This window comes from Urocitellus parryii, chromosome 5, assembly GCF_045843805.1.
Source record: "Urocitellus parryii isolate mUroPar1 chromosome 5, mUroPar1.hap1, whole genome shotgun sequence".
NCBI classification, from domain to species: Eukaryota; Metazoa; Chordata; class Mammalia; order Rodentia; family Sciuridae; genus Urocitellus; species Urocitellus parryii.
The window spans coordinates 10,279,875-10,307,874 of record NC_135535.1 but is presented as its reverse complement, the minus strand read 5'-3'; the positions used below and the strand labels follow the sequence as shown (position 1 = coordinate 10,307,874).

The window sequence follows — 28,000 nt, the reverse complement described above, 5'->3', positions numbered from 1 at the left end:
GCGGGGTCTGACTTCCGGCCTTGGAGAGGCAGGCGCGGACCGCTCTTTTCACGCTTTCCCGTGGTGTTGGTGAGCGCCGCAGTCATGTCTTACCCGGCTGATGACTACGAGTCTGAGGTAACGTGGTCGTAAACGCGCGGCGGGCTCGGCGGCAGGGTCAGGGCGCCCCGGATGCCCGGGAACGTGGCGGTATCTGGGCCTCCCCGGGAGTCCGCGCGGATGGCCACCATCGCCGGCTGCCTCCTGCGTGGCCCGGTGCTGCCCCTCCCAGCGCCTGGCCCGTCATGGATCTGTCCCTGCTGCCCATTTCGCGTGTTCGAGCCGCTAGCTCTCTGTCCCAAGACCCGGGCGAAGGCGGGTGACGCGCTGCCGAGTTTCTGACCGAGCTCTTGGTCTGGGCTCCGTCTGCTCTGAACTCCCCGCCGCCCGCCGCCTCTGGCGCTCTGCTCCGATCCTTGCACCCACGGCCGGTTTATTCTCCCATTTCTCGCAGGCATGGCGATTCTTGGAAAGTGGGGACTGTGTCCTGTCTTATACGCCTTTGTGCCCGTAGCCCGCTTTGGCACATAGACGTTAGGCCGAGCATTTGGTTCACCAGAGGGTGACTGTCCTGACTTTGTCTCTTCCCTTACAGGCTGCTTATGATCCCTATGCTTACCCCGGAGACTATGATATGCACACAGGTGAGGCCACAGTTTGTCTGGCTAGTTCAGTACGCTCAGAGATTGGCACCCTTGTGAGTGTCTCAGAACCAGCACTGACACACACCTGTTAAAAAGTGCTTCTTGATGGTCCAGGTTTGGAGTCAGTCATTAGCCCTCAGTGGGAGGGATTGTGTAGAGCCTAATAAACCAGTCCTTTTTTTGTGGTCCGGTTCGGTCTCAGAAGAAAAAGATTACCGACCTAGCTGTGGTTTCCTTGTTTATAATATAAGCTGAAAAAGAAAATCATTTGGGGTTTTGTTTGTTTTGATGCTAGGGATTGAACCCAGGGCCTTGTGCATATTAAATATACAATATACCATTGATCTGCACCCCCCGCCCCCAAAGAAGAAAATCTTGGTATGAAATTTTGAGTGATTCAAACTAAGCCCAAGTTAAATCTTTTTTTTTTTTTTTTTTAAAGAGAGAGAGAGAGAGGAGAGAGAGAATTTTTAATATTTATTTTTTAGTTCTGGGCGGACACAACATCTTTGTTGGTATGTGGTGCTGAGGATCCAACCCAGGCGGCACGCATGCCAGACGAGCGCGCTACTGCCTGAGCCACATTCCCAGCCCCCAAGTTAAATCTTTTGAGGCTTTTGAAGTTTCTTGAAATGTTATAGTGACTTGGCTTGACTTACTGTTATGTTTTTATGTTTTGTACTTTATGTGAAATATTTTGTTCAATCCAGTTCTATAAAGCATGTGCATTAATATGCACATTTATATGTGTTCAGTTTGTCTCCTAAATATGACAGCTGAGCAGAGAGAAGTTAGTAACTTGCTGAAAGGCATTTAGTTAGAGATAGCAATTATTTATTAAAAAAATATTAAATACGTATTACCACTTCGTAGTGTCTCCCCTCTCCCCCAACACACACAGATCTTCCACATAAAAGTATATCTACATGCAAGACAGATAAATTTCCGGACCTTAAAACCTTTTTAGATTCTAGGGACAAAATATAGTAAGAAGTAACTTTACATTGTTATTTTCATAATGGTAATTTTAAAGGGCAGTGGAATTGGAAGTGACTTGGCAGGTTTGTGTCTCTGATTGTTTAAAAGGGGATTATACTGTTTTGTATTTATATTTATTTTTTAGTTGTAGTTGGACACAATACCTTTATTTTGTTTATTTTTATTTGGTGCTGAGGATTGAACCCAGGGCCTCCCATGTGCTAGCCGAGCACTCTACCACTGAGCCACAATCCCAGCCCAAAATTATACGGGTTTTTATAGACTTGAGTTTGTAGGGTGGTCTTGCCCTTGTGTTCCATGACACATGAGTTTGGAAAGTGCTCTGAAAAGTCAATTGTGTCCAACCTGTAGGGGATCCAAAGCAGGACCTTGCTTATGAACGTCAGTATGAACAGCAGACCTATCAAGTGATCCCTGAAGTGATCAAAAATTTCATCCAATATTTCCACAAAACTGTCTCGGATTTGATTGATCAGAAGGTGTACGAGCTTCAGGCCAGTCGTGTTTCCAGCGATGTCATTGACCAGAAAGTGTATGAGATCCAGGACATCTATGAGAACAGGTATGGGCCACTGGCTGAAATGACCTCTTTCTGGGAGGGACTAGTCTATTGGTGCAGCAAAGGGTCTTCTATAATCATTTTTCTATGAAGAAGGCTCAGGGGATTTTTGTGATTCTTTAGGCCTAGAGACATGTTATTCATTTGGACTTTGTCTCCCCAGAAACTTACACAAGGCTTAAAATGATGTCATTACTAATAATTATAATAATACCAGCATATATTATCAGTATAGATTGATATTCAAAGTGCTTTTTCTGTATTTACTAATTTATCTGTCACAGTAATCCCATGAGGTAGATATTATGGTTTTTCTCATTTTAGAGTTAGGAAAACAGGACAGAAATAAGTCACATTGCTAGTTAAGTGGATGTACTACTGAGTTTTGAACCTGCATAGGCTTGACACCAGAGCTAATTTTGAAACTATATAACCTTTCAGCTGATACATGGATAAACCAAGCTATAAAGCAGTTTTGAGGGGACTGTACTTATTATTATTATTTTTTTAGTGTTTATTTATTTTTATTTCATTATTTATTTATTTTTTTAAATTTATTTTTAGTCATACATGACAGCAGAAAGTGTTTATTTATTTTTATGTGGTGCTGAGGATTGAACCCTGGGCCTCACGTGTGCTAGGCAAGAGCTCTACCACTGAGTCACAACCCCAGCCTGGGACTGTGCTTATAAAATAGAAACAAGAGAAATTAATCACAGATGGGATAGTCAAGAAAGACTTCACTAAGGAAAGAAGCAAGTCCTGGAATGGGGGAGAACATTATAATCATTCTATAATCATTTTTATACAGCCAGAGACCTGTTGGATTAATGGATACAAATTGACCTTGGATCTGTTTCCATGTTCTTCAGGTTTTTCTTATTAGAAGTGCATAGCATTGTTCAATAGACATATAATGCTAGCCACATAAGTCAAATACAAAAAAGGGCTGGGGAGGTGGCTTAGTATTTGAGTATCCTGGCTTCAATCCCCAGTACCTGCCCTCACCCAAATAAATAAATAATAAAAAGGACTGGGAATTTAGCTCCGTGGTGGAGTGTCCGTGGGTTCTATCTGCGATATTAACAAAAAAGGTGAAAGGTGAAAACTTATCTAAAGTGTTATTTTCTCATAACCAACATTTTTTCTTTGTGGTGCCAGGCATTCAACCCAGTACCTTAAGCATGCTGAGCAAGCACTCTACCACTTAGCTGTGCCCCCTTCCCCGTATTTGGAAACCAATGAGGCAATTTACTCTTTTTTGACCAAGTCTTCTAAATCTAGTGTGTATTTTACATGTGTGGTACATCTTAATTTGTGTACATCAGAAATACTTCATCTTAAGTTTCATAAAACTTAAGAATTGGAAAAGTAGATTCACATACTCAAGTTATTCCAAATATATTTAGAAGTTTTCTAACAACTGGGTTAAGTGTTTATTTTTAAATTTAAATTAAATTAAAACTAACTGAAATTTAAAATTCAGTTCTCGGGCTGGGGACGTGGCTCAAGCGGTAGCGCGCTCGCCTGGCATGCATGCGGCCCGGGTTCGATCCTCAGCACCACATACAAACAAAGATGTTGTGTCCGCTGATAACTGAAAAATAAATATTAAAATTCTCTCTCTCCTCTCTCTCTCACTCTCTCTTTAAAAAAAAAAAAAAATTCAGTTCTTAATCACAGTCACACAACTGCTCCTGCATTGGACAGTTAGATATAGGTGGTAGTCGAAGCTGAGCATGTGGTGTATCTTTCCTTAGGAGAATGTATTGAGAATCATGGCCAGTTCCTTGGGAAGTGCATTCGTTTAGGGGGTGTATGCAGGTGCAGTGGCACACATGTAGTACCAGCAACTTGGGAGACTAGCAGGAGGATAGGAAGTTCAAGGCAGGCGTCAACTTAGTGAGAACCTGTCTCAGAATGAAAAGGTCTGTGGATGTAGCTTAGTAATAAAACCTCAGTTCAATTTCCAGTACAAAAAAGAAAGAAAGAAACAAGGGCTGGGGATGTGGCTCAAGCGGTAGAGCGCTCGCCTGGCATGCGCTGAGTTTGATCCTCAGCACCACATAAAAATAAAATAAAGATGTTGTGTCCACTGAAAACTAAAAAAAAAAAAAGTTAAAAAATTCTCTCTCTTTTTTTTTGAGAGAGAGAATTTTATTTATGTTTTAGTTTTTCAGCAGACACAACATCTTTGTTTGTATGTGGTGCTGAGGATTGAACCCAGGCGAGCGCGCTACCGCTTGAGCCACATCCCCAGCCCCTCTGTCTCCCCCTCTTTAAAAAAAAGAAAAAAAGAAACAAACAAACAGACCAGTAGAAGTAAATCAGCAGAGAAGGGTCACAGGAACCAGATCCTTCAGAATAGACTTTGAAGAAGGGAATGGTCAATAAATGTTAAGTGAGACAGGACTCTAATTACCTTTAAAACCAGCTCCAGAACGGCTCCTCCCAGCTCCAGCCTCAAGCCTCCAAATGTGGTAGCGAGAGAGAGAACACACCAGGGAGTGGACTTTTATTGGGGAACAAAAAATTATGGGGAAAATCCCATCCAGTGAAGATTAAGGGGGGCAGCATCCCAAAGTCAGGGGCGACAATTGGGTCTTTGGGGCAGTGGCCAGACGGGCCTCTGCACGGACAAGCCCTTGGAGCTGGAGAAGGGTGGGGAAAGCTCTGACACAGCTGTGTCTGAGCGCCTCTCACCCAGCCAGGGAGGTAAGTCAAATCATGTGCGAGGATGGCCTCCCACAGGGACCCAAGTCTACCATCATTTATGTTTCATATTCACATAGCCTGAAGATAATTTTACATAGTATTTTTAGTATGGTTGTGTTTAAAAAAAGTTTTAGTTTCTTTTAAATTTTTTGCCTGTAATTGGACACAATACCTTTATTTTACTTATTTTTTATGTGGTGCCGAGGATTGAACCCAGTGCCTCTCATGTGCTTGGCGAGCACTCTGCGGCTGAGCCACAACCCCAACCCCAAGTTTTAGTATCTTGTGTGTGCGGATGTGCACGCGCGTCCATGCATGCTTGCACACATGCATGCTGGGGACTGAACTCAGGGCCTCACGCTTGCTAAGCACTCACTCTACCACTCAACTCCATGCCCAGCCCTGTACCTGTGTTTTTAACTCTGCCCTGTCACATGAGGTCAGGTGTGGGGTTTTCTACTTGTGGAATCTCATTAATGCTCAGAATGTTTTGGATTTTGGAACAGTTTGAATATCCAGATAGGGATCCTCAAGCTGTCTAAAGGTTGAGGACTGGGAGAACGCTGGCTGTTTCTGTGACATCTCCCCTTCCCTGAGCCTGGTTCCCATCTGTAAAATGTGAGGATTGGCTCTCTCTGGTCTTTCTTGTTTTGGAGTTCTAGAGTTTTTTTGCTTGGTTTTCAGCTGGACTAAGCTGACTGAAAGATTCTTCAAGAATACACCTTGGCCTGAGGCTGAAGCTATTGCTCCACAGGTTGGCAACGGTAGGTGTGAGCTGTGTGTCCAGTGTGCATTTTGTTTCACCAGAGTTTGGTGTATTAACTGGCAAAATTACTTGTGAATGAAGGTTGTATGGGTTAAGAGGGGTCAGAGTCACGTGGGACTCAGTTCCTCCAACAACAAATTGTGACATGTGAAATGTTGTTCATCAGGGAAGCTTATTGGAGACTCAGTATCCAGAAGTTTTACCAGAGCCTGGTCATGTAGGTGCCCTCTGCCTAACAATAGAATTCCAGGCTCCTTGAAGGAAAGCAGGTGTTCATCATAAACCTTATTGCTTGCACAGAAGTTTAGGCACCACAGGCCATCCTTATCCACTAGGGAATGGTGAAAACCTTCCTGAAATCTAGGTTCCCAGAGGTCAGCCTCAGGAGCAGTTTTTCCTAAGGATAGCAGTCTCAGGCCTCCTGTTAATTCTTCCTGCAGCATCGATCCCTAAAAAGCTTTTGCTCTCTTCTCTTCCTCCTTCCTTTCTTCCTCCCCTCCTTCCTTTCTTCCTCCCCTCCTTCCTTCCTTCCTTCTTTCCTTTCTTCCTTCCCCACTCCCTCCCTCCATCCCTCCTTTCCTTACCTGGGGATGGAACCCAAGGGTGCTCTACCACTGAGCCACATCCCCAGTCCTTTCTTTTCTTTTTTCCCCCTGGTGCCAGGGATTGAATCCAGGGGCACATAACTACTGAGACACATCTCCAGTTCTTTTTGTTTTATTTAGAGACAGGGTCTTATGAAGTTGCTTAGGGCCTCACTAAGTTGCTAAGGCTGGCTTTGAACTTGTGATCCTGTTGCCTCAGCCTTCAAAGTCTTTTTCTTTCTTTTTCATAGTGCATCATATCAATAGGACAGTTTCCTTTAATAACAGTTTCTAAGTGTTTGTAATTTTGATAGTATATTACTACTCTCTTTGGGGCTATAATTGTTATTTGCTGGCTTATTTAAAGATCCTGGAATAGAAGTCTAAATAATGGAGGGGAGTAAGTCTGAGAGAAATTAGAATTTTGTCATACACGTATTCTTCTTTTGTGGTACTGAAGATTGAGCTCAGGGTGTCGCCTATTCTGGGCAAGAGCTCCACCACTGAGCTACACCCCCAGGCCCAGCACAAGAGTTTAGATGCTGTTTAGTCTCCAAAATCACCTCTCTTCTCTCTAAAGATTAAAACAGGGGCTGGGGATGTGGCTCAAGCGGTAGGGCGCTCGACTGGCATGCGTGCAGCCCGGGTTCCATCCTCAGCACCACATACGAACAAAGATGTTATGTCCGCCGATAACTGAAAAATAAATATTAAAAAAATTCTCTCTCTCTCCTCTCTCTCTCTCCCTCTCTCTTTAAAAAAAAAAAAAAAAAGATTAAAACAGCCTGAAGACTGCACTTGTTTTGTAGATCATTAAAGCACCCTTTTGCCATCTCTTTCAGATGCTGTTTTCCTGATTTTGTACAAAGAATTATACTACAGGCATATATATGCCAAAGTCAGTGTGAGTATTTTTTTGAGGTGTTACTAGCGGTTTTATTATAACTATGCCATTTTCATCCCTAAAAAAACGTCTCTATTTATAATAGTTCTGTATCTAACAGCAGTTGGCATGTTTTCTGAGCTTCCTTTGAGGATGTGGTGGGCGAAATGATCTAACCCAGAATGGCTAGGCACTGCTGCAGGCAAACTAACACCATGCAATCTCTCTGTCCTTTTTACATCTCCTTCCCATAGGTCTCTGACAGGGCACTGATCCCCATGCACTGGATTCCTAGCTGCCATTCTCATGAGTGTTTCTAGGTACCTTCTGCTTCCTTTTCTTGGGTGCCCGTCCTTTTCCCCTTAGTGTGCCTCTGCTGAGTCTCTCCTGTTGTTGTACGCAACAAGGTCAGCTTGCACAAGGCACAATGCTAGGTGCTTGGCACAAATCTGCATACCTCTAATATCCTCCGTGGCCCTGCCAGGTGGCGAGAGAAATGCAGAAGGGGGCTATTTGCTTTCAAATTTACAAAACTGATGAGTGGCAAAACTTCTAGAACCGAGGCTTATAACAGTATTCTACACGCTACCCCAGCTTTGGGCACTTGATGAATTCTGTTCTTCCTGATTTCTGAATGTTTGAGTGTCCCTCCATACTGATGAATTTATTTATTTATTTTTTTGTGGTGCTGGGGATTGAACCCAGGGCCTTGGGCATGCAAGGCAAGCACTCTACCAACTGAGCTATATCTCTAGCCCCATACTGATGACTTTAATAAAAGATCTGTCTTCTAGCCGGGTGCTGTGGCGCACACCTGTAATCCCAGCAGCTTGGGAGGCTGAGGCAGGAGGATACTGAGTTCAAAGCCAGCCTCAGCAAAAGTGAAACCCTGTCTCTAAGTAAAATACAAAATAGGGCTGGGGATGTGGTTCAGTGATCAAGTGCCCCTGAGTTCTATCCTGGGTACAAAAAAAAAAAAAAGATCTGTCTTCTATGCTGGTCTGTCCACTGGAATCCAGAGTTGTATGTGCAGCGGCTGTTCAGCACCTCCACTTGGCTGTTGGACAGCCGTCTCCAGCTCCTTACTCCCAAAGCTCAACTCTTACTTTCCCTTTAAACTCCATCCAAATTCATTATCTTGATAAATAGATTATACTGTGTCCAGTTAGACTGGAAATCTTGGCCTTGTTCTTGACATTTCTGGCTTGACATCCCACCTGGCAGCACACTCTTCAGCCAGCCACTTCTGCCTGCCACCTCTCTGCTTCCCTGGATCAAGTTGTTCTCTTTTGCTTGATTTACTGCAATAGCCGCTTTCTACCCTTGCTCACTTACGTTTCCTCTCAGCCTAGAAACCAGCGTGATCCTTTTGAAACAGCCTCATCAGGTCCTCTCGGTTCTACCCTGACTTCCCATCATACTTACAAGAAAACCCCGCATTTGAGCCATGGTCCCACCACCCCTGGCCAATGATTTCTTGCCAGTTTCATTTTCTGCAACTTACCCCTGCCTCCCAGGCTTCTAGCCCTGTTCTGTGGCACTTCAGAGCACTCATCACTAGCATATCATGTTAGAGGTTTATTTGAGGTCTCTCTTGCTTTTTCTTTCTCCAGGGAGGGATTTCACTGAACAAGCATTTGTTGTGTAAGGTGCAAGGCCCATTATTATCGTTATTGTTGTTATTTGTAACAGTACTAGGATTGGACCCAGGGGTGCTTTGCAGTGAGCCACATCCCAGCTCTCTTTACATTGAGACAGGGTTTTCTAGGATGGCCTTGCACAGGAATCTGTAGCCGGGACTACAGGTGTGCGCTGCTGTCCTAGCTTAATGCATATCATCCTAATTTAATGTGACTAGTCACCGTCTTTTCTTCACGGCTTACAGAGACATGGTCTTTTGCAGGTGTGTACTGTCACTTGGGTGTGGTAGTGCACAACTCAGGAGGCTGAGACAGGAGGGTTGCAAGTTTGAGGTTAGCATTAGCAACTTAGTGAGACGCTATCTCAAAGGGCTGGGGATGTGGCTCAGTGGTAAAGCCCCTGGGCTCAATCCTCAGTACCAAAAGCAAAAAACCCACCTTATTAGGACCCATGGTTAGAAAGCGGTAAGGGTGGGGGTGGGACTGTGGCTCAGCTGTGGAGGGCTTGCCTAGCATGTGCTAGGTGCTGGGTTCGATCCTCGGCAGCACCACATTAAAATTAATAAATAAGATGATGGTATTGTGTCCAACTACAACTAAAAAGCATTTAAAAAAAGAAAGGAAGTGGTGGAAATAAGACTTCCAGGCAGTCCTCTGCTCCTCCATGAATATGTGGCTCACTGTCTTCAATTGCTACCAACAAAAGATCTAAATCAGGGGTTAGCCACCCTCTCTGCAAAGGGTTAGGTAGCAGGTTTTATAAAACAGGTGGGAATGGATTCGCTGACCTGCTGGCCCAGCCTCTTGTGCTTGGCACCAACAAGCCTTTCCATTCCTGGCTCTGTAGCCCACTGTGCCCAATGCTGCCTATTCTCGACCTCCCTTTACTTCATGTTTTTACCTCTTTGCTTTTTTTTAGATGTAAATGAATCCTTATTTTATTCATTTATTTATATGCAGTGCTGAGGAAGGAACCCAGTGCCTCATACATGCTGGGCAAGCTCTCTACCACCGAGCCACAACCCCAGCCCCCCTTTGCCTTTTGTCAGCGTTTTTCCTGAAACACCTTCCCTTCTCTGCCCCACCATGCCCCCTGTGTGCCTGTTTGCTAAGCATCTGAGCATCAGTTAAGGTCTGTGGTTGTCACCCTGGCCTTGTGGTACAAATTTCGGGCCCCTCCCTAAAGTGGACTGTCTTCCTCTGCCTTGAGACTTTTGCTACTGGGAGAGGGCAGGCAGCGGTTCTTAGGTATTTGTTCTCAGCCATCATGGTAGACCATGAATAAGACACACTTAAATATCTATCCTGACGTCTCCGTTCTCTTTACAGGGGGGACCCTCCTTAGAGCAGAGATTTGAATCCTACTACAACTACTGCAATCTCTTCAACTACATTCTTAGTAAGTCTGAGATTTGGCCAAGGGGTGAAATTTTGATGAGGGCCTCCCATTCTTTTTAGCAAGATTTTTAATGTACGAGTAAGAAGAGGGGGTTTGTTCCTTAGTGTAGAGAATTTACAAAGAGAATTCTGCAGCCACACTAAGTGGGCAGAGTCATTGCCTGGAATCTGACTTCTCTCTGGTCTGTACAGATGCTGATGGGCCTGCTCCCCTTGAACTTCCCAACCAGTGGCTCTGGGACATCATCGATGAGTTCATCTACCAGGTATCTGATCAGCCTCAGCCTTAATTTGAAAAAACAAGCTCTAGCAAGGAGCAGCTGTGAACTTTGTGTTGTTAAAAAAAGAAAGATGCATGTTGTAAAAATATCCCTGTTGTAGTGTAAAATACCCCATGGCAGTGGACACCCTGGTCAGGAGGCTTTCTGAAGAGAGCAGTGAAACTTACGCCATCCAGCTATGGGAACTTGGGAGAGTAGAGGTCCTGACCTTCAGAGGCGGTCTGGCAGGCATGCAGGTCTCAGGCTTTGGAACGATATGGAAGTAGCTTCCAATATGGGGGCTGCCACCCGAATCTCTGTAACAGAAATATTTCATTTTAAACTCTAAGCTCTCACTTTCCTTGCCTACAAAACAAACATGAAAACACAAGTGTTGCATATCTTGATGGTGGTGGTGTTTACTTGGGTGTAGGCTAGATTGGAATGCAGTAGCACGTTTTGTCCACAGGGAGGCGCCATGGGTGCCGTCTTTGAGGTTCCACTGAGAATTTGCCCTGTGCTCAGTCCAGTGGCTGCATAGTCTGGAGGTTAGAAGTTCATTATTGGTCTTTACTAGCCTTGGATGTTAGGAATGTTACTTGGCTGCACTAAACATCTGTTTCTTCATCTCTAGGAGAGGGATTGTTGGGAAGATTCCTGGGATATTACATATGATGTATGACGTAGTTAGTCACTGAATAGTTGTAAATGTTTCCTGTTATGAGAATGGTTAGTATTATTGTTCTCTTCCATCTTCTTTTAATTTGCCCAGTTTTTTTTTTTTTTTTTTAATGTGGTGCTGGGGATTGAACCCAGGGCCTTGTGCATGCAAGGCAAGAAGGCAAGCACTCTACCAACTGAGCTGTATTCCTAGCCCTGGTTTGCCCAGTCTTAAAAAAATTTAATGGAGGGGCTGGGGATGTGGCTCAAGCGGTAGCGCGCTCGCCTCGCATGCGTGCGGCCCGGGTTCGATCCCCAGCACCACATACAAAAAACGAAGATGTTGTGTCCGCCGAGAACTAAGAAAAATAAATAAATGTTAAAAAAAAAAAAAATTTAATGGAATTTAGAAATTTTTTTTCTCCCTGTTTTTTTTTTGGTTGTTGTTGTTGTTTGCTTTGGTGGTACTAGGGATTGAACCCTGAGGTGCTCTACCACATAGAGCTAAACACTTTTTATTTTCTATTTTGAGACGGGGTCCCCACTAACTTGACCAGGTAAACCTTGAACTTGGCAATCCTCCTGCCTCAGCCTCCCAGGTGGCCGGGATTACAGGTGTGTGCCACTGCACCCAGTTTTCCCTGTGTTTTATTGAGACAGTGTGCCTCTCGTTGAGTACTTTGGGGGACATTGGTATCTTAATAAAGATAGTATTTGCTGGGCATTATGATATATACCTGTAATTCCAATGACTGGGAAGGATAAAGCAGAAGGTTTGTAAGTTTGAGGCCAACCTCATCACCTTGGTGAGACCAACTTAAAAAAGAAAAAAATTGAAAGGACTGGGGATGTAGCTCAGTGGTAAAGTGCCTTGGGGTTCAATTCTCAGTACCAAAAGTAAAATTAATAAATAAGTAAAAATGGTATTTGAGCTCCATAGAGCAGAGAGCCTTCGAGAGCACAGGACACTGACAAGTTGTGACTGGTGTGCTGAGAAAAACCTCCACAGGACTGTCTGCGAGACAGCCTTCCTGCTCAAGGTGAGGTTTTGGCGCCTCTCAAGGGAAGACCACAAACTGCACTGGCCCCGCTTGGCCTCTCTGGCCCCTTGGTTGTGTCAGACTCCCACGTGGCATCGTTTCAGACATTGGCATCCTGTTGGCTCGTAGTGAGTGAGGGGGACCCTCTGTGCCGAGCTTCTCATCCCCTTAAGAAGAGCTTTATTCTCCTGGCTTAGCTGCAGTGATCCTGTTAAGGGGCTTATGGGGCTTTCTGTCTCCACAGACTGTCCCGTGAGGGCACAGGGGGTGAGTGGCTCTTCTGACCACTCTGTCATTGATTCTTGTTGACCTAAGTACTGTGTCAGAGTATTGTTACTGCTTAGAGGTTGCGTGGCAGATCGAATGAAAGTGCCTGCCTTCCGCGCCTTGCGGAGGCATCGGCGAGCGTCCGGAAGGAGAGGCACCGCGTGAACCATCTGCAGGTGTCTACAGAAAGCTGGATGTGGAGACATGAGTTGTATCATGCCATGTTCTGCCATTTGCTGTGACTTGGAATGCTTAATCCAGTCTTCTTAGAGACCTGCCTTTTCCAAAATGTTTGGTTTTTAGCTGCTGGGGATGAAGCCAGGGCCTGGAGTGTGCTGCTGCTGGGACATCCCCGCCTCTTCTGTGTACATGTATGGGTGGGTCCTCTCTGGTAATGGACTTGTGGGCTGTCAATTTTCACGATTATAGAGAGTCAATAAACACTCTATGTGTACATAGGTATAGCTCTAGGGATTGCTACCTACAAGTAGAATTGTTGCTTGATAGAGATCTGCCTTTTAAGTTCTTAAAATCAACCTTCTAGAGGTATAGTTTATGTACAATATGCTCCTGTAAAAAGTGTACAGCTGAGGAGGTTCCACTGTGTGTATACTGCCACCGTCAAGGTAGAGAACATTGTGCTGAACACAGTGCCCCCACCCTGTAATCCTAGCACCTCAAGGTCTGGGGGTGTAGCTTAGTGGTGGAGGGCCCTGGGTTCAGGGGTTTTGCTCCCTGGCATATGCAGGAAAAGGTAGCACATGATCACTTTAAAGTTTAACAAATAGTAACACATTACTCTTGCAAAGGATTGTATCAAAATGCACTATAATCAACAGTGTTTTGAGAGCAACTGTTTTCCCTACTGGATGATGTTCTTTCTCATTTTTGTATTTGATAGGAAAGAAATTTATATTTTTCTGATAACTAACAAAATTGAGCACTTTCCATGTGATCATTAGTATTCATTAGTATTTTTTTCTTTTCTTTTAATTTATTCTAATTTGTTATATATGACAGCAGAATGCATTTCAATTCGTAGGTACCATACAGAGCATAACTTTTCATGTCCCTGGTTACACACAAAGTAGAGTCATACCGTTTGTGTCTGCACACATGTTCTTGGGGTAATGATGTCCATCTCATTCCATCGTCTTTCCTACCCTTGTCCCCTCCCTTCCCTCTCCCCTGGCCCTGTGTACAGTTCTTCCGTATCGCATCCCCCACCCCGTGTTTCTCCAGCCTCCATCCCTGTTGTGGGTTGGGATCCTCATATTGGAGAAAACATTCAGCGTTTGTTTTTTTGGGATTGGCTTACTTTACTTAGCATAATATTCTCCAACTCTATCCATTTACTTGCAAATGCCATGATTTTATTCTGTTTTAATGCTGCTTGACTTGTTTTTCTATTGGATTGGTCTTTCATTCTTGATAAATGAGAATTCTTTTAAAAGACTGTGTATTTTATTCCGTGTGTGTGTGTGTGTGTGTGTGTGTGTGTTAGTTACTGGAGATTGAACTCGGGTGCTCTACCACTGGCTTACATCCCTAGGCCTTTTTTATTTTTATTTTTTTTTATTTTTGAGACAAGGTCTTGCTGCGTTTCCCAGGCTACCCTGGAATTTGTGATCCTCCTGCCTCAGCCTCCCTGGTTCCTGGAATTATAGGCATGTGCTACCATGCCCAGCTTGGATCTTATTCTTTAATATAAACTTGGAAACTTTTTGCCCCATACTTTCAGAGGAAGGTAATATTTCTAAAGAGCAGTCCTGGGTAACCCATGACCTAGATTCTGGGCCACTGGTTTCCAAGTCCAGCGCACACTAGAATCAACTAGGAATTTTAAAAAGTTCTGATTGACTAGGTAGATCTGTTGTGCTATTCTGCGAGACTCATGGAGCCACTACCCCAGATAAATACCTGTGGCATGTCCCCATATGTACCTTACAGTTGTCCAGGCTCTAGTTGGTAGTGGTGACACAGACTGGTAGTTGCCGGTTGACTGCAGTTGGGAAGGTGGACACCTCCTGCCTCAGTTCCACACCATCATTCATAACTCTGACTCACGTGGCCAGCACATGTGTGTAGGCCCACTGCAGACAGATTTGTGGCACTTCTGGTGGCCAAGTCAGCTGATTGTGAGGCTTGCAGACAGTAAGTGGCTGCAGGTTGTATTTGACTCCAAACAACAGATTTTTTTTCCCACAAATTACCTCAAGTCCTAGAGATTTTTACTTAACTGTAGAATAAGTAATATCAACAAGATTTACAGCTTAATAAAAAATGGCTTTGGAAAACCACAACAGTAAGCTGGGTATGTTGGTGCCTACCTGTGCTCCCAGCTACTTGGAAGGCCAGGGCAGGGGGATGGCTTGAGCCTAGAAATTAGAGGCCAGCCTGGGCAATACCCCAAGACTGCTTCTCAAAAAAAGAAGAGCAGTGTTAGAGAATGTTGGGGGCTGTGGTGGTGGCTCAGCAGAGAGCGCTTGCCTCTTGGGAGCGCTTGTGAGGCCCTGGATTCCATCCTCAGCACCACAGAAAAATAAATAACGATCAGAATGAGAAACAACAGTCCCGCCTTTACCTTTCCGCATCCAGAGCCCTGTCCTGGCCTCATTTTCAACAGTGTCCACGTGGACTGTCACTTGGGTTTGTGCCCCTGATGGTCCTCTTCTTCCTCAACAGTTCCAGTCGTTCAGTCAGTACCGCTGCAAGACTGCCAAGAAGTCAGAGGAGGAGATTGACTTCCTGCGTTCCAATCCCAAAATCTGGAATGTTCACAGCGTCCTCAATGTCCTTCATTCCCTGGTAGACAAGTCCAACATCAACCGGCAGCTGGAGGTGTACACAAGCGGAGGTGAGTGCAGCAGGCTGAGGAGAGCCCTGACCTGGGTTCCAGGGACCTTCCCTCCGCCCCCAAGGGCAGGTGCTGCAGTAGAGCAGGGAGGTGCCAGCCTCTCTTCTCACTTGAATAGGATCCGGTGCTGATGCTGGGCTTCTCAGGGCATTGCATTGGCCAACAGACTGGAGCCGTCTTTTTTTTTGTACTGGGAATTTACCCAGGGTCGCTTTGCCACTAAGCCCCTTTTTATTTTTTGTTTTGATACAGTTGCTTAGGGCCTTGCTAAGTAGCTGAGCCTGCCCTTGAACTTGGGCTCCTCCTGCCTCAGCTTCCCAAATTGCTGGGATTACGGGCTTGCGCCACCATGCCTGGTTGAATCAGTCATTGTCTCTTTTGTTACTTGAGATTAAACCAAGCACCTCCCACATGCTACATGAACGCTGTACCACTGAGTTGTATTCCTGCCCCCTTGTAAAATATTTTCAAATAGGATATTGTTAATTTTGCCAGGCTGCCCTTAAAATCGGAATTTTCCTGCTTCCTAGGACTGGTTTGCTAGGCATCTGCCACCCAGCCTGGCTTGAACCTATCTTATTGAGGCGTGCATTTGTGAATTCTTTGACTTTTTATCCAGGGGCTTTTGTTTATATTAGCATTTCTCAAACTTTATGCTCTTGAAACACTGAGAACCACATATTTTTTTTTCAATGAAAATGGCATTGTTTAAATAAAATATTTTTAGTTGTAGATGGACACAATACCTTTATTTTGTTTATTTAGTTTTATGTGGTGCCGGGGATCGAACCCAGGGCTTCACACATCTAGGCAAGTGCTTTACCACTGAGCCACAACCCCACCCCTGAAAATGGCATTTTTGCAGATCTCTGGTGTCTGACTTGGTAGAAAATAGCAGCAGCTCTGGTCTTATTCCTGCTTCTGCATTAGTCTCAGTAGCCTTTTCAGTTGGAACCAATGTTCTCATCCTCCATATCAGGAGCAGTATGTATCTCTTTGAAACCTGACCAGTGGTAATTTTGTATTATTTACTTGCAGTGAGGAACTTTGTTAGATTAGGTTATTGTTCTAGCTGGGTGCAGTGGTGCACACCTGTAATCCCAGCAACTCTAGAAGCTGAGGTGGGAGGATCACAAGTTCAAGGCCAGCCACAGCAATTTAGCGTGACCCTACCAAAATAAAGAAATAAAAAGGTCTGGGAACATTGCTTAGTGGTGAAGCACCCAGTTCAATCCCCAGTACCAAATAAATAGATAAATAATTTATTGGTCTTTCTGCAATTTAAATGTCTTTTTTTCCACATACAATTTTTCTAAATATTGGCATTCTCAATTATAAAGATCTTTCAATTGTTGGCATGTGTTATTACACATCTGTTTTTAAAAATCGCTTGGAGCTGGTGGTGCAGCTCCATGGTAGAGACATGCTAGCGTGTTCAAGGTCCTGGGTTCAGTCCCCGGCACCAAAAGAGGAAAAGCAGATTTGTTGTCAGGTCAGCTGTTGAACTCATGGTGGGTAGAAATTTTACAAAAATCTTAGTTTTGCTTAAATGCTCAAATTTTAAACTGACATAAAATACTGTCAGTTGTTTTCATTAAAGTGTGTTAGGTTTTACCTTGTTTATTTTTTAAAGAGAATGTCTTCCAAATAACCCAAATCTGAATAACCCTGGTTTGTGTGTGCCAGCATTTTTTCAAGTAAAAATGGAGCTCCTTGACGATGAGGGACTAGTTCTCTTAGGAGCAATAAGAGAACTAGTGGCTTCTGGCTCTGTGAAGTCGCCTTTGCATTGTTATCGTGCGGCTCGTGGGGCAGGCAGCAGCATCTTATTAGCGACTGGCTTTGTCTTCGTGGGGCAGGGTGGGTGAGAGTTGAGAGGCTGTCACATTCTCAGGTATGTTGGGATGAAAACCAAAACTAAACAAAATGAACTGCCCCCTCCCCATGCAGCTGTGCATAAAGTTAAGATTAGCGGAAGGCCAGGTGTGCGGCTGCTTAGTGTTCCCTCAAAGGCAGTTAGTTCCTCTTACAGAAGCTTTAAAGGCTGACGCCGGGTGAGGAGTTTACTGAGTAACATTCCAGCGCAGCCTTGCCTTCCCTTACTTGCCCCTGCTGAAGCATTCACAGTATCTGTCCCTCTCAGGTGACCCCGAGAGTGTGGCCGGGGAGTATGGACGGCACTCCCTCTACAAGATGCTGGGCTACTTCAGCCTGGTGGGGCTCCTGCGTCTGCACTCCCTGTTGGGGGATTACTACCAGGCCATCAAGGTGCTCGAGAATATTGAACTCAACAAGAAGGTACGTGCTGTGGCCTCCAGCCCATCTTCCCAGAGCTGGAACGTCTGTTTTGAGAGGGCCTCCGATCTCTTAGGACACATTTTCAGGAGAGGACTCTTTCCCTAGGCCAGGTGAAAATTGAGAATAAAGTTGTGTAAACCGCTGAATACCACGTGGTTAATGACACGGGATATTCAGCAAGCTTTCGGTTCTGCTTTCAAGCAGAGTGGCAATGAGAGCTTTTTACTATTCAACATCACTAGTCTAAAGAATTAACAAAAGATCTGGCTCTAGGGCTGGGGATGTGGCTCAAGCGGTAGCGGCTCGCCTGGCACGTGTGTGGCTCGGGTTCGATCCTCAGCACCATATACAAACAAAGATGTTGTGTCCGCCGAAAAAGATCTGGCTCTAGTGGGTACAGAGACGCACACCTGTAATCCTGGCTCCTCCTGAGGCAGGAGGATTGCAAATTCAGGGCCACCCGGACAACTTTGCAAGATACTGTCTCAAAACTTAGAATTTAAAGAGTTGGAGATTTAGCTAGGTGTCACTGGGTTCACTCCTTTGTACCAGACGAGGAGGAAAGAAAAGATTTACTTCTAAGATGGTATATTTATTGATATAATTCACTGGCATTTTTCCTGGCTTTGGGAAAATGGGTACTTAGCATTTGGTTTGTGTGCATGTGTGTTTCCTATTTGTCCATTTGTATATAGAGGTTATTTTAAAAAGCAAGGACAAATAAGAAACTGAGATATAGAGGGTTTTAGAGCTAAAAGGTCTATTCCCTTTATGTCATAGCTAAGCAGATAGGGGCCGTAAATCATATAACTTAATTAGCAGCTCTGACCCCAGAGCCACTGCTTCCTCTGAAAGTTCAGGGCCTACCTGGAATAAATTGGGACTCACGGATCTATCTTCCACCTTCTACAGAGCATGTATTCCCGGGTGCCGGAGTGCCAGGTCACCACATATTATTATGTTGGTTTTGCGTATTTGATGATGCGCCGCTACCAGGATGCCATCCGGGTCTTTGCCAATATCCTCCTCTACATCCAGAGGACTAAGAGCATGTTCCAGAGGACCACGTACAAGTATGAGATGGTAAGGGGCTGGCCTGTGCAGCCAGGGTGTCCATCAGCTGGCTCCTGGGGCCATCCCAGATTTGCAACTTTACATGCTTTTATCCAACCCAGTTGAGGGGGTTCTTTTGGTTTGTTTGTTGGGTTTTTGGTTTGGTTTATTTTTATTGTTATTTGTATTTGTTCTCTTTAGGTATACCTGGCAGTAAAGTGTATTTTGACATAGTATACATACATGGGTATAACTTCCCATTCTTGTGGTTGTACATGACCTGGAGAACCCAACCCAACATAATTGTTTTAGTCAGCTTTTTTGCTGCTGTTATTAAAAGACAGACCAGAACAGTTGAGGAGGAAAAGTTTATTTACGGCTCAAGGTTTCAGAGGTCTGGGTCCAGAGACAGCTGACTCCGGTGGTGCTCGAGGAATGGATGGGGGTGTAGCTCACATGATGATCAGAAAGCAGAGACTCTGCTTACCAGATGTGTATACCCCAAAGGCACGCCCCCAGTGACCCAGCCTGCCCCCACCCACCACTCAGTTAATCCCATCAGGGAATCGATCCACAGTTTGGGTTAAGGTGCAAGAATTTCTCCTGTGAGCCTTCTTGCATTGTCTCACATGAGCCTTTGGGGCACACCTCACATCCAAACCGTGTCATGCATATATATATCGTTTGTGGTGATCACACTGGAGTAATTTGCATTTTTGTGTCCTTAAATGTTTCTCTTTTTGTGTGTGTTGGAAACCTTCAAGATCCTTTCTTCTAGTTCTTTAAAAAACGTCAACTGGAGGTGTCCCACACTGGTATAGTGCTTTCCTGAGGTGCAGGAGGCCCTGGGTTAATTCTCAGTATCCCCCCAAATAAATCAATAAATAAATTGTAAACTCTAGTTCTCCTACTGTGCTGGGAAACACAGTGCCTTCTCCTCCTATTTGGTGCCCATTCTTTCACCTCCTCTCTTGCCCCTCCCCTTCCTGCTCTCTAGTGGCCATCATCACCCTCTACTTCGATAAAATAAGCTCTTCTAGCTTCTGCATGTGTATAAGAGCATGCAGCGGTTGTCTTGCTGGGCAGGTGCTCTACCACTGACCTCCCCCGGGCCTTGACAGAGTTGGAGTGGGGGGATGGGAATGCGGCTCATAGAGGAACACCCTAGGTTCACAAACCCCCGAGTCCATCCCCAGCAATGGGAAGAAGACTCCTGCGTGGACACTGCTTCCCAGCAGTTAGCCAGGAGGGGGCACCCTGGACGTGTGGGCTGGGGGGTAGTTTTCACACAGGAAGGAGAGCGTGAGCAGAGGGCTCGGGTCTTGAAGTGTGGTGACAGCAACAGCAGCACGGTCACACTGGCTGGGGCAGGAGAGGAGTGGGTTGGGGTTAGACTGTGCCATTGCCAGCTGGGATCGCAAGCATCAAGTGACACGCCATTCGATTCTGGATGGTAGAAAAGGATTGGCTGGCCAGTGATGTGGGGCTGACTGGAGAGGCTGAGACAGTCCAGTGAGGAGTCCAGGAGACAGGGAGGAGGGCTTGGCCCAGGAGACCGAGGGGCGGAGTGGACGCAGCTGGGGAGGTTCCGACTGCTGTGTGCAAGGGGACGGGAGAAGTGAAAGCTTTGTGCAGAGGGCAGCTAGGAGGGTGGGCGGTGGGTTAGGGGGACCCAAAAGTCCCTCTCATTTGACCCTGCGCTCATGTCCTCTCCACCCCCAGATTAACAAGCAGAATGAGCAGATGCACGCGCTGCTGGCCATCGCGCTCACCATGTACCCCATGCGGATTGACGAGAGCATCCACCTCCAGCTGCGGGAGAAGTACGGGGACAAGATGCTGCGCATGCAGAAAGGTGACCCGCAGGTCTATGAGGAACTTTTCAGCTATTCCTGCCCCAAGTTCCTGTCGCCTGTGGTGCCCAACTATGACAACGTGCACCCCAATTACCACAAAGAGCCCTTCCTGCAGCAGCTGAAGGTGTTTTCTGACGAAGTGCAGCAGCAGGCCCAGCTCTCCACCATCCGCAGCTTCCTCAAGCTCTACACCACCATGCCCGTGGCCAAGCTGGCCGGCTTCCTGGACCTCACCGAGCAGGAGTTCCGCATCCAGCTGCTTGTCTTCAAACACAAGATGAAGAACCTGGTGTGGACCAGTGGCATCTCCGCCCTAGACGGCGAGTTCCAGTCGGCCTCCGAGGTTGACTTCTACATTGATAAGGTAAGGTGTCCCCTGCTGGCGTCTCGGAATCTGTTACCTCCTCTCCAAGTGATCTATCCAGGTGTTACAGTTAGCCAGCTCTGGCAGGTTAGACACTGCCGAGGACTAGCGCACGGGCAGAGCTGTGGGAGGCACAGGTTGCCGCATTAAAACATGTGCCCAGCAAGGCTTGGCTGAGACTGGGAGGTTACACTAAGACTGGGAGGCGAGGAAGAGCTGGCAGAGGGCCCCGTGAGAGCAAAGGGCCAGCGCGGAGGGGAGCCCTTGTGTTTGAGGGACCACTGCAGTATGGCTGTGTGGCCTGAGAGGGGAGCTGTGGTGGGAGACGAGGTTGGAGAGGGCAGTGGGGATACTCTGGGCCAGCAGAAGCACTTTGCAAGTGGGAGCCACTGTCCTGCTGTCGCCTGCTGCTGCCTGTCCTTGGTGTGTGTAAGGAGTCCACGGTGTGTATAAGGAGTCTGCGGTGTCTGTGACCAGCTTCTTTTGCTCAACATTGGCTTGGAGAGAATTACCCTCCATCTCTGCTGTGTGCAGCTGGGATTCAGCCATGCTTACTGCCCTGTGAGAGTCCCACATCAACTGCCATTTGTCTGTCCCTGTTGATGAACATGGGGTCATTTGGGCTATTGCAAAAATAAAAAAGGCCAGGGCTGGGGTTGTAGCTCAGTGGTAGAGCGCTTGCCTCGAAAGCATGAGGTACTGGGTTCAATCCTCAGCACCACATAAAAATATATACAAAAATAAAAATATTGTATCCATCTACAACTAAAAAAAAAAAAATTTAAAAAGGCCATGGATGTAGCTCAATGGTAAAGTGCCCTTAGGTTTAATCCTCAGTACTGGCAGGGTAGGAGGGATGTGTGTATTTTAAAAAGACAGCCACATGGAAGTCACAGTAAGGTCTAACATACATTGAATAAGAATTCTGCTGTGCAGTGGCTCAGTGGTAGAGCGCTTGCCTAGCATGTGGGAGGCTCTGAGTTCGATTCTCAGTACCACATATAAATAAATGAATAAAATAAAGATCCATCAACATCTAAAAAAATATTAAAGGGCTGGGGATGTGGCTCAAGCGGTAGCGCGCTCGCCTGGCATGCGTGCGGCCCAGGTTCGATCCTCCAGCACCACATACAAACAAAGATGTTGTGTCCGCCAATAACTAATAAATAAATAAATGCTTTAAAAAATAAATAAATAAATATTAAAAAAAAAAAAAAAGAATCCTGCTGAACAACTCAGGAGGCCAAGGCAGAAGGTTCACAAGTTCGAGGCCAGCCTCAGCAATTACTAAGACTATATCTCAAAAAAACATTAAAAAAAAAACAGGGCTGGGGATGTAGCTCAGTGGGGAAGTGCCCCTCAGTTCAATCCCCAGTAACCCTTGCCCATCCCCACCAAAAAAAAAAAAAAAAAAAAAAATTCTGGAAGGGGAAGGAAACAGAAAGAATGTGTAAGAGATATTGGCTAAGACTATTCTAGAAGAGACAAAAGGTACTAGTTCAGTGATCTAATATTTTTATAATTCCCTACCCAGGTTTCAAACACATAACACATCCTTGAGCACTCTTTTCTTCACTCTTGAGTATAAATGGGATGGCAGTGCTTCCTAGAAAGAATAGTTCTAGCAGTCTAGAGTATTTTAAGTCTGAAAAAAACTCACAGAGAAAAACAAAACAACTTGATTTTTGCTTTTGTTTTTTGGTACGGCTGTTGAACATGGATGGGGATACTTTGCCACATCCTTAACACATACACACCACCCCCCCTTTTTTTTTTGTTTTCTTTCCTGGTACCAGGGATTGAACTCAGGGGCACTCAACTACTGAGCCACATCCCCAGCCCTATTTTGTATTTTATTTAAAGATAGGGTCTCACTGAGTTGCTTAAGGCCTCACTTTTGCTGAGGCTGGTGGTCCTCCTGCCTCAGCCTTCCAAGCTGCTAGGATTACAGATGTGTGCCACCGTGCCCGGCAGCCCTTTTTATTTTTGAGACAGGGTCTTGCTAGTTGCTTACGGCCTTGTTAGTTGGTAAGGCTGGTTCTGAACTTGTGACCTTACTGTTTTCAGCTTCCTGTGCCACTGGAATTACAGTGGGATTTGGGATTACAGGACTGGCCACCACGTGACTCCAGCATCTTAATTCTTTTGAAAAAGCTCATGGGGATCCGGAGGTGTAGCCCAATAGTAGGGCACCTCCCAGCGTGCCAGGGGCCCTGAGTTGAGTTTCCAATGCTGCCGACAAGAGCAACAGAAACATCTTGTTAGGACAAGAGACCCCAGCTCAGTGGTGCAGCACTCGCCTCGTGTGCAGGGACGTTCAGGTTCACTCCGTAGCACAGGAAACAGAACAGTGTCCAGCTTGAACTTGAAGTCACAACACTGGAAACCTTGCTGTAGCTTGCATGTCCTTCCATGAAAGAGCGCAGTAGGCACACAAGCATATGCACATGACAGACAGTTTTAAAAACCTTATTTATGCTTCACCCCACCCCCCTGGTACTGGGGATCTGAGCCACATCCCCAGCCTTTTAAATCTTTTTTTTTTTTATGGTGCAGTGTCTAAGGGCATGATTATTTTTTGGTATACATGGTTTGCTTTTCGTTCCTTCCTTCCTTTCTTTCTTCCTTCCTTCCTTCCTTCCCAGGACCCTTAACCACTGAGTCACATTCTCAACCCCCCTTTTTTTTTTTTTAATTTTTTTTTAGTTGTAGATGGACACATTATTTACTTACTTTTATGTGGTGCTGGGGATCAAACTCAGTGCCTCCCACATGCTAGGCAAGCACTCTGCCACTGAGCCACACCCAGTCCCCTTAACCCTTTTTTTATGCTTTTATTTTGAGATGGGGCCTCACTAAGTTGCTAAGGCTGGCTTTGAATTTGTGATCGTCCTACCTCAACCTCCCAAGCTACTGGGATTACAGGCCTGCTCCACCGTGCCCGGCTGGTTTGCTCTTCTTCAACACTATTTGCCAGCATTCCTTGGGGCCTAGGATAAACATTTATTCCTCTAGAGGGATTTTCTCTGAGCTCTTCAAGGTGTTGGGGATGTTATCGACAGGGAACCCCCCATAAACTAAGCTTAGAGCCAAGTTCCTTGGACCATCCAGAAGACTAGCCAGATTGCAAGTGGGCTGGAGAGTCACCTTGTGTTTAATAACAGCTCTGGGATGGGCCCCTTTTCTGCTTCTTCCCTACTTGACAGCCTTTGCTGGGACTGGGACTGGGATGGAGATGACAGTTCACCTCTGTCTCACCTTTGTGGAGGATAAAGCCCTTTGGGATCCTAGCATTGTAAGGAGACTGCCCTGACTTCTGTTTTTCCCCACTCAAAATTTTCTAGGATCAGCAGATGTCCTTAGGGCAGGAGGCTACTGTGCTTTTGCTTAGAATGATTTCTGTTTGGCCTGAGGGTGTAGCTCTTTCTAGAAGGCATGAAGCCCTGGGTTTGATCCCCGATAGGACAAGAAAAAAAAATGTTTTCTGTTTTTCCCTAAATAATTATTTTATTTGCTTATCAGCTCTTTGATGTTATAAGGATTAAAAAACAAAATCAAAAATCCCTTTCTTTTTTCTTCAGAAAGTATGTTGGTCTATACTAAGGAGGTTGAGGCAGGAGGATCACAGCTTGAAGTCAGCCTCAGCAACTTGGCTAAACCCTGTCTCAAATTTTTAAAAAGCCTCAGTGGTGCACACCTGTAATCCCAGTGGCTCGGGAAACAGAGACAGGAGGATTGAGAGTTCAAAGCCAGCCTCAGCAATTTATCAAGGCACTAAGCAATTCAGGGAGACCCTGTCTCTAATAAAATACAAAACAGGGCTGGGCATGTGGCTCAGTGGGGAGTGCCCCCGAGTTCAGTCCCCGGTACCCAAAGGGGGGGGCTGGAATGTGTAGCTCCGTGATAGAGTATACCTGGGTGTTGGTCTAAATGTGCTATTAGAAATAGTAGTTTTTGACTGGTTTTTAAAATATAATTTGCACATGTACCTTCATGATGGAAATGGCCTGGTTTTCAAGCACACCATTTAGTGATTGTTGGCTCATTCACAGCATGGTTCAGCCGCCACCACTGTCTAATGCCAGAACATTTCCAGCCCCCTAAAAAGAGACTCCACCCATTAGCAGTCACTCCCAGCCCCTCCCTCCCCCATCCCCTGGCACCCACTCACCTCCTGTCTGTGTCTGAATTTGCCTCTTCCTGGCACTTTGTACAGCTGGGTCCATGATCTCTGGCCCCCTGTGCGGCTGCTTCCCTGAGTACCTCTCAAGTTTCCTCCACTTTGTAACTTAATGCATCAGTATTTTATTCTTTCTTTTTCTTTTTCTTTTTATTTTTTTTATTAGTTACACACGACAGTACCATGATCTTGACAATTCATACATTTGAATCAAATGGGGTATAATTTCTCATTTTTCTGATTGTACGGGTTGCAGAATCACATTGGTTATGCAAAAGAATGTTGCTGTGAATATTCATGCTTAAGTTTTTTCTTTTTCTTTTTTTTTGGGGGGGGTTATTGGGAATTGAACCCAGGGGCACTCAACCACTGAGCCACATCCCCAGCCCTATTTTGTATTTTATTTAGAGACACAGGGTCTCACTGAGTTGCTTAGTGCCTCGCTAAGTTGCTGAGGCTGGCTTCGAACTCTCGGATCCTCCTGTTTTAGCCTCCTGAGCTGCTGGGATTACAAGTGTGCGCCACTGCACCTGGCTCATGCATAAGTTTTTGCGTGAACATATGGTTTTTGTTTCGTTGGTTTGGGTACTGGAGATTGAACCCAGGGGAACTTACCACCAAGATACAGCCATATGTTAATTGGCAGGATCTCACTAAGTTGCTAAGGCCTGCCTTAAACTTGTCATCCTCCTGCCTCAGCCTCCCTAGTAACTGGAATAACACTATACCTGGTTTGAACATGTTTTTTGTTTTTGTTTGTTTGCTTAGTACCAGGTATTAAACCCAGGAGCACTGAACCACCGAGCCACATTCCCAACCCATTTTCATTTTCTATTTTGAGACTAGATCTCACTAAAATGCTTAGGGCCTCGCTTAGTTGCTGAGGCTGACTCTGAACTTGGAATCCTCCTGCCTCAACCTCCTGAGCCATTGAGATTTCAGGCATGCACCACCACTCCCAGTGAACATATGTTTTTAATTTTCTTGAGTGTGTATCTAGTTGTGGATATGCTGGGTCAGTTTAGATTTTTTTTTTTTTTTTTAAAGCTTATGTTGCTCTAAAGTAAATAAATTTCATTTAGATTTTATGGCTTTTGGCTAATTTGGTTTTTGGCAGAACTTAACTAAACCTGACATGAGCAGACGCTCCAAAAGTAAACACATCAGTAGTGGAATTTTTCAATGTTGTTTTTAATCATGCTTTTAATAACAAAAACAACTACCTCTCCCCTGTGCTGTGCTGTCAGATACCTTCCGTCCTTTCCTCAGCACCTGAAATGTCCACCTTTGGCACTGTCCTACCTGCTACATCCCTTGTCATCTCAGGGGCCCCGCCTAACTAGTTCCGGTCACCCAGATGATCTAATAAGGTACTTCTGCAGGAATTAGCAGTGTGGTTATTATAGGTAAAATTTTGCTCTGCCACTATTTTCAGTTAAATTAATACTGTGTCCCTGGTTTCAAGGCCCCTCATCAAAATTTTTTTTAATTGCATGTTTTTCCTCTTCTTGCAGCTGACTGGTCATGCTCCTCCAGGACCACCATGCCCGCCCTGCCCGTGCGTGTGCAGACACACACACGCCCTTTGCTTTTGAAAAGTAGCACAGGGTTTGATGTAGCTTAGCCTCGTCCCTGTGTGCAGGTGGCTCCTGTTCTGGGTGAGCCCCCTCCACTTACGCTCTTCTGCCTGTCCTTTCCCACAGGACATGATCCACATTGCAGACACCAAGGTCGCCAGGCGCTATGGGGATTTCTTCATTCGTCAGATACACAAATTTGAAGAGGTGAGAGGTCAGAGAGAGGATTGTTGGCTGGGAACAGACTCTAGGAAGTGGGTGGGGAGCTTTTAAATTTTTATTTCTCGGGTCTGTTTTCAAGAAAGCCTGAGATTGGCCCTTTAAGTGTCAGAGCTGCCTGGCTGGCTGCTGGGGCTGGGGAGCAAGCAGGGTGGGCCCCTAGGACTGCTGCCTCAGCCCTCTCTGCATCTCTTTCCAAGATCTCCCTCTGCGGGTGGCCGCTCTCCTCGCCCTCCCTGGTATTTCCTAATATGGGTGGGTTTGCTGCCTGTTCCTACCCACCCTCCTCCCTCCCCTCTTGGTGGTGTTCTGCAGCTGAGACAGGTCTGGCCAGTTCCTGAGGCTGGAGGACAGGATGCTCCGTCCTGACACACTGCATGCATTCTGTGTCTTGCCCTCGGATGGGTCTTGTGGGTCAGGCCAAACAGCACAGGGTGTGGGGTCTCATGTCGTGGCCACTACTGGAGCCACTGCATCCTGGAGTGCCGAGTCCTCCAGCAGGGCCTGGCCCTCCTGCAGGATCCTGAGAGGGCCCAGTGCTCTTCACCTTCCCGCTGTCTGGATCACACACGTAGGGGCAGTAGGCTGGGGCTGGCTTCCTGCCTGGATCCTGTCCATGGGAAAGGAGAGCTCTGAAGCTCAACTGGAGTCGCCTGTCCCAGCCCCTTTCCTGTCCAGGAAACAGGCAGAGCCGGTAGGGCTTTTGGTTTTTTGGGCACTGGGGCTTTCTACACGTGTGGACACCACCCCAAGATGCCTCTTCCTGGCCTCCAGGGGCAGCTGGGAGCCTGCCCTGTCGGGTGGGCACGCTGTCGGAATGGGTGGGGAAAACCCTTGATCTAGCTTTGCTTCTTTTTCTTCTAGCTTAATCGAACCCTGAAGAAGATGGGACAGAGACCCTGAGGACACTCATGCTGGGGTTGGTTGGATCCTGTTTTGGTTTTGTGGATATGAAGTATTTTGTCACCATGAAGCCTTTGATATCAGCTGTTCAGATTAAGAACAGAAATGCTGTAAATAGGTCCCAGTAAAGGATCTTGGGAGCCAGATCTGCCGCCTCGTTATTGTGGGAGAGCCTGTGTTCTGGTGACAAGGCGTTATTCCCATGGGTCCTACTTTCGTGGTGCATCAGTCCATCAGTT

The 28,000-nt window shown here is 45.9% G+C and overlaps 1 protein-coding gene across 1 annotated transcript; it reads left to right on the top strand.

Annotated features, from left to right (window-relative positions):
- The first annotated feature begins 2 nt into the window (after positions 1–2).
- On the top strand, positions 3–27,907 carry Eif3l (eukaryotic translation initiation factor 3 subunit L). The gene is made up of 13 exons (XM_026411450.2): positions 3–117; positions 635–683; positions 2,034–2,244; positions 5,641–5,720; positions 7,149–7,210; positions 10,159–10,228; positions 10,420–10,493; positions 15,140–15,311; positions 17,455–17,609; positions 18,522–18,692; positions 20,385–20,882; positions 26,766–26,846; positions 27,723–27,907. Exons 1-13 carry the CDS (start codon positions 85–87, stop codon positions 27,759–27,761), a joined length of 1,695 nt encoding a protein of 564 aa, XP_026267235.1. The 5' UTR covers positions 3–84; the 3' UTR covers positions 27,762–27,907.
- The last annotated feature ends 93 nt before the right edge of the window (positions 27,908–28,000 follow it).